This window comes from Populus nigra, chromosome 9, assembly GCF_951802175.1.
Source record: "Populus nigra chromosome 9, ddPopNigr1.1, whole genome shotgun sequence".
In the NCBI taxonomy this organism is placed as follows: Eukaryota; Viridiplantae; Streptophyta; class Magnoliopsida; order Malpighiales; family Salicaceae; genus Populus; species Populus nigra.
The window spans coordinates 5,231,873-5,239,114 of NC_084860.1; the positions used below are offsets into that span (position 1 = coordinate 5,231,873).

General features: G+C 29.6%; 1 protein-coding gene across 1 annotated transcript; it reads left to right on the forward strand.

Moving 5' to 3' along the window:
- Window positions 1-6,284: 6,284 nt before the first annotated feature.
- On the forward strand, window positions 6,285-7,242 carry LOC133702560 (signaling peptide TAXIMIN 1-like). Its single transcript, XM_062126868.1, has 2 exons — window positions 6,285-6,771; window positions 6,923-7,242. Exons 1-2 carry the CDS (start codon window positions 6,650-6,652, stop codon window positions 7,044-7,046), a joined length of 246 nt encoding a protein of 81 aa, XP_061982852.1. The 5' UTR covers window positions 6,285-6,649; the 3' UTR covers window positions 7,047-7,242.

A 7,242-nucleotide genomic window follows, 5' to 3' on the forward strand; every position in this document is an offset into this window, starting at 1 on the left:
ATAACTTGGGTTATTAGTTTGAAAAGTTAACATGAGTTGGCATCAATTTTTTATTTTTACTTTTCTTTTTTAATTCATCATTCAAAATTGAATTTTTTTTTAAAAAAAACAGGCTTTGTGATTTTCTTTGTTTTTTTATTGCAATATCTCAATCTCATCTCATATGCTACGAGTTGGTGGGTTAATTAGAGTTGGTTGACCTTTTTTACCTGGGTTATAGGTTTATCATGCTCACTTGGGTTATCTTGTGCTAGATGTTTTTGTTATTTTTATCTAATTTCATCATTCTGTATTTAATTGACTTAAAAAAAGATTTTTTAGGTTATCATGACTCAGTTGGGACTATGACCCAAGTCATATGTTTTTTTTCTTCTTTAAAACACACTTGTGGCACTCGAACTATTTTTTTATGTAAAATAATAATAATAATAATAATCAGACCTCGTTGCATGGTGCGGGTCATAACTAATAATCTTTATATATTGTGATCAACCATTTTAAGAATGTAAGAAAACAAAGAAGAAAGATATGATCCACTTTCTAATCCACCAACAAAGTGAGTCATGAAATTTATAAAATCAAATGGAAATTGCCACAAATTAAATAAAAAAAGTTAAACAAAAATTATCACATTAATTTTTTTTCTTATCATGATATGATTTTCAGTTAAGCAATGCTGGTCATTTTTCTTATTGATGCCATTTCCTTTTCACATAGAAAACTAACATGGAAAATTTGTAGAATGTACTAATTGTTAGTAGATCATTGACACACTACATTAAGGTTGAATATTTTTTTAACATAAAAAAATCCAAACATTATTAATATGTTTTTTAGTAGAAAGAAAATGTAATCGTGTAGAGGTTAACCCGATGTAACATGATTAACTTGACTAGTTCATAGACAAATAGGATGACCAATAAAAATGTAGTTTGACTAAAAAAATTCAAGACCACATTTAAAAAAAAAGTATCTAGACTGCAACATAATGAATCAACCCATGTTACTGGAGTTAACCGGTCAAATTCATGACCCGGGTCATGAGACTGTGATAACCCAATAGTAAGTAAACCAAAACATATTATGAAATTCAATTCTCAATCAACCTAATGTTGAAGGATGAAATTGATAAAAAAAAATTCAATTAAAAACACAAATAAAAAATAAAACTCAATTCCCAATCAACCTAATATTGAAGAATGAATTTTTTTAAAAAAAATTAATTAACCTGGGTTAATCCACCAAATTCATGATCTGAGTCATGAGATTGTGATAGCTGAAAAGAAAGCAAATTAAAATAAATTATGAAGTTCAATTCTCAATCAACCTAATATTGAAGGATGAAACAAAACAAGAAAACAGTCAAGCAAAAGGACATAAAAAAAATAACCTGAGTCAACCTGGCTAACCCACCAAATCCACAACCCGAGTCATGAGACTATGATAATCTCATAGAAAAAAAATTAAAATAAATTATGAAACACAATCCATAATCAAATCCAATGTTAAAGGATAAAAATAAAAATAAAAATCAATTAAAAAAGATCTAAAAAAGCTCAAGTTAACCTGTTAAACTCGAGACTCAAGTCATAAAACCAAGTTAACCCTGTAGAAAATAAATTCAAATAAATTCAAATAAATTCAAATAAATTATGAATCTTAATTCTCAATGAACCCAATGTTGAAAAATAAAATTAAAAAAAATCAATTAAAAAGACAAAAAAAGCTCAATTAAACTGGGGTTAACCTGTAAAACCAACAACTCAGGTCATGAAATTAAAATAACCTTAAAAAAAATCAAAACAAATATAAAGTCCAATCCCTAGTATACTCAATATTAAAGGATGAATATGAAAATAAAATAAAAACAAATCAAAGCACTCCTTCAATAAAGAATACTTTATGAGGAGATGAATAGGGAATTCACCTAATCTTTTATTTTTACTAAATAGGTAGTACATAAAAGGCCGTATGATTTTTATAACTAAAAAAAATAACTTTCACCTGGTTTTTGTGGCCTAACCCCTTAAAATGCATAGATAGTACATAAAAGGCAGTATGATTTTTATAACTAAAAAAAATAACTTTTACCTAGTTTTTGTGGCTTGAACCCTCAAAATGCTTTTGAAAAAAAAAAAGAATCACTACTAAAAATTTTTAAAATAGCAATGGAATTTCCAACAAAATATTTTCCATTGGAAATGTCTCATTATAATAGCGACATAATCTTTTTATTGATAGTTTCCAATATAATTACGGATAGAAAAAATTATGTTAGTAATTAACGATAAAATCATGACACAATAAATTAATTAAAAAGTAAAAAATATTTTATCGGGGATTTCATTTTTAATATGACATATCATCATTTTCCAACAAATTTATTTATTGTATTTTCCATCATAAAATTCCATTGAAAATTCCTTTGGTGAATTTAAAAGTACTATAACCAACATCTGTGTCATACCCCCTTCTTCTTCTTCTTCTTCTTCTTGAACTGCAAATTAAAACAACAACTCCTCCACCTATTTTGCAATAAATTTAGGCCCTATCATCACAAATTTAGCCACTTAACACTCCGTTGTATCAACATCATATTTGTTTATGTTTTGAGATAATGTATTAATATTTGTTTTACACCTTTTTCATAAAAAAAAATTAAAGTTTGATTTATATGTTATGGTTTGTTTGTAAATTCAAAAAATTTGATTATGTTTGTAATTTGTTGAAATTGATTTTGAATTTGATTTTGTAACTATGTTTGTTATAATAAAAGAAATGATAGGTTGTTTAATGGGTAACAATCATATTTTGTCAATTTTTTTGTTATGTTTGAAATTTGGGGAAATTAATTTTTTTTTGAATTGATAACAATTAAATGGTATTAATTTAGACTAAGTAAGTCTAAATTGAAAAAAAATCATAAATAGTTAGTTAGGTACTAATTAATTGTTGTCAATTTGATTTTTTTAGTTAATATTTTGATGCATCACTATATTTTTGTATAAAAAATAATAATTGGTTATTAGATTGTGAATTTATTTTTAATTACCAAAGCTGAATTTTGAATTGATTGTTACATTATTAAGAAATTTTGGCATCATTATTCTATAAATGTTTTCTAAGTAATGGATGATCATTCTTGGATGTATTACATTGAGATTCACCTTAAGGGTTGTATAGAGAAGATTATTATAAAAGAATTGAGGGTTTTATTGATTTCACACTTTTAAATCCAAAGAATATTAGTGGTGGCGGATTTAGATATTCATGTGTGAAGTGTGAAAATAAAAAGTTTCACCAATCAGATGTTGTGATGATGCATCTTCTAAAAAAGGGTTCGTTAAGAAATACTAGTATTAGTTTGCACAGGGGAACCCTATATTCCTTGCGAGACCATGTTAGAAAGAATCGTTGGCTCAACATCTAATTCTAGCAATATACAAAAAGTTATAGATGATAATTGGTTGAAAAAGAACTTATATACTCAAAATCCACGATGAAACCTCTTGACCTAAAATACTAAAAAAAATGATATGTGCCTAAATTTTTGCATGTTATACTATGGTGATGTAAATTTAACCGAGTGTAAAATTTATGGACATGATCGGTATAAACCCAATACGAGTAGAGAAAGGACACTTGTCGCAAATAAAAAGCAAGATACTTCCCAATCACTCCTATACTGCGAAAGTTATTTGTGTCTTTGAAGACGTTCAAGCATATAACATGACATCATTTACATGATGTGAAGGATGGAGTCATGGCACATAGTTTTTAATAGAACCACATAATACATGTCTCGGTTCGTGTATATATGAGTTCAATATATTTGGAACATTTGTTACACCCTATTTTTATTGGTTGGTCATACTAACAGTTTACAACTGCTCCCAGGGATGTGTTTGAGGATAAAATTCATGTTCTTATCAACATTTATAGTTGGAACTTATAGTTCGGGTAAGAATATAGATGTTTGTCTTTAACCATTAATTGATGAGTTGAAACAGTTTGGTTATTTGAGGCTTTGACGTATGATGTTGTAAGGAAACAAAATTTTCAAATAAAGACAACTTTGATGGGACTATAAGTAATTTTCCTGTATATGAGATGGTTTTTGAATGGAACACACATGAAAAAATAGCATATCCATATTGTATGGAAAACAATAAGAACTTTACCTTAATAAATGATGGTAAAGCTTTTTTTTTTATTATTGTTATAAGAGGTTCTTGTCTAGTCATTATCGATACAAAAGAAAAAACAAAAAAGACTTCCCAAAAAGTAAAACTAAAAGGGATGTTGCACCTCTCATAATATCGGGTGAAGAATTATATGATGTCTAAGAGTTTCTTGTGGTGGTTACAGCCTAGTGTAGAGATCCGAACCAAGGAGATTCATAGTTTCATTACCATGCACATCTACAGATCCATTCTATTTGTTTCACATATAAAACAGATGTTAAGATTTTGTTTTATAAGATATTATTTTATCATTGCTGTATTATATGAAAATATTTAATTTATAATAGCTTACTTTTGTAGGCTAAGGTGCTTGGATACAATCCACGACTTTTCTTGAAACTCATGTATGAAGAGGACTGTTGGAAAGAGGTGCAACAACTTGTGGATAATCGAGCTAGAAGTTTGTGGTAAGTTGGATTTCAAAAATTCTTTTCTTCAGTTATTATTATTATTATTATTTAATTTGCTAAATTTTTTTAGGAAACATATATCACCTAATTGCATGAGAGATATAGGGATGGTCCTTCGACAATTGATCCAGATTTATTGTTGGAGGTTGGATCTACTTGTGGACCGAATAGAAATCGCGTTTACATTATCTCCAAAATTAAAACCAAGGATATGTAAGTGGACCCTAATGTATTGACTATTGGTTCCTCATAATTAGGATCGAGCCAACAATCTCCGCTTGTCCAAGCAATTGTACGGGAATAGGTTCAAGCTTAGATGACCTAGCTTAGTGTTAAGACGACCTAGCTTAGGTTTGAGATGGCCAACCAGAGGGATATAATGTCCTCAAACAGCTATTAGTCACCCTTATTGGTACATGTAGTCAACCTCGTTGCCCTTTTGGTTCTAACAAAGATCCGATGGAATTTGAATCACCAATGGACTAAGTCCATTGGAAAGTTCTAAAGAGTTGAAAAAAATTACAGAACTTGTCATAATTAGATGTAATTCTTCAACAATTTAATTTTATCGGTAATATACATATGATCATCGATGGATTTATCAATAGTTTATTCTGTTGATAATATGCAACAACTATTGATAGATTTATCGATGAAATTAATGCCCATAAATGTTTTTGTTTGGTGTGCTATTTTCATCTGCAAATCTATCGATTATTATATTACCAACATATTAACTAAAAGAATATAAATCACCGACGATATGTTTTACGATGACATTTCTCCATCTATGATTCTGTTGGTAAAGTTATTTCTAACTGAATGAATGTTTAAACAATGACATAATATTTCATTGGTGATATGCAATATTCTAGTAGTGTTCTCTCTCAAACTCAAGGACTCAAATGAAAAAAAAATGAAGTTTTGGACTTAACCATGAGACTTTAAAACTAAAAAGATCAAAAATGATTTTCGACAAAATCAAAAGGCATAGAGGTGCTAACATATTGTTTTTTTTTCTAAAATGGACCTTCAAATATTTCACTATTATAATTTTAGCCCTTTCATTTTCAATCCTTCTTAGATAATAAAATTAGTTTTTTTTTTATGAAACCAAATATGACAAAATAGCAAGACATGTTTTTGTGATGGATATAACCATATAAAAAGTAATTCAAAATAAATTTTCAATTTCAAATCATAATCAACACAACATTAAAGGAACTAAATGAAAAACAAATCAGCAAAAAAAAAAAACACCAAAATTGATATTTAAAAAAAAATAAAAGAAAGATTTTTTTAATTCCTCAATTTCTTCCCTTGCTTTTAATTCCTTGCAAGCAATCAAATACAATTTTTTTTTTTGTAAAATCAATCACCAACTTGATGTCCAGAACTAAATTGAAAAAAAAAATCAAAATTAAAAAAAAACTAAAATAAAATTTGTGTGAAACAACCGTAACCCACCGTAGATTGCAATAATTTTTTTTTTCTCAGACACCTCCGTCGCGGAAGCAATTGTATAATTTGGGTAAAACCTATTCATATGGAAATGAGTCCAGATGTAATCCTACTCGGTCACTTTCTGGTGTGTAAGATTTGTTATTTATCCTGGTTTTTTTTTTCTCATGATAAAGAAGCAGCTCAGCTTATTTGGGTTAATTTGAAAAATCTTCATTGAATAAGGAAATCCCAAAGCAAAGCAAATCAATAGCAGAATAGGAGAACGGTTCCCTCACAGGGAAATGTCATTCATCCCTGTAAACTACTGGAACTTATTACGTGGGAATATGGCATGGTTGGTGGTTGGTCATCCGTTTCTTTCAATGACTCTGTGCTTGGCAAAGGCTGAACGGCAAGTATTAATAAATAAACTAAGTTTTTGGCTATTTGTCTTATTGATATTCTTTTGTACACTCCGTCAAACGTTCATATATTTGTTCTACCTCTAACATAGACTTCCAGCGAAAACAAGAAAACCTCATAGCAAAAACCATGTGTTGCTGCTGCTGCGATGATGATTGTAAATGCAGGCCTTTAGGCTTTCTCTTAGGCCTACCCTTTGCTCTCCTCTCTGTCCTCCTCTCTGTCATCGGTGTACTTATATGGATTGTTGGGTAAGTATCTTTATCTTTGTTTCTTTATAGTTTGATTAATCTGATGTTATACAACGCATAAATATCCGCCTGCGTAGGAAGTAGATGTTAATAATGCCATGAAACTAACATGTAATCGGCTTCTCTTTTTTCTTTCGTGTGTGTGTTACAGACTGGTGTTGTCCTGCGTATGCCCTTGCTGCTTCTGTGTGACCATCATAGTTGAGTTCGCACTGGGGTTGATCAAGGCTCCTATCCTGGTCATGAAGTGGTTCACCTCAAAGATTCCTTGCTAGGGTTCTTGCATATAGATGTCATCGATTTCTGTTTTACAGTGTATGCGATTCCATTCATTGCTGAATAGCACTGGTTGTAGTTTGACTTTTTATTTGGACATGGGAGTAGGATGACTCTATTTTCTGGCCTCTCTCGATTCCTCCGTCCCTTCACCTTATGGCTTCTGTTAAAATTGAATTTTCCTTCCTTTGATTA

Excerpts from the sequence above, each read along its gene's own strand:
- LOC133702560 (XM_062126868.1), top strand. The coding sequence starts at position 6,650 with ATGTGTTGCTGCTGCTGCGATGATGATTGTAAATGCAGGCCTTTAGGC. Across the intron at positions 6,772-6,922 it reads GTACTTATATGGATTGTTGG|ACTGGTGTTGTCCTGCGTAT; the intron begins GTAAGTATCTTT and ends TGTGTGTTACAG.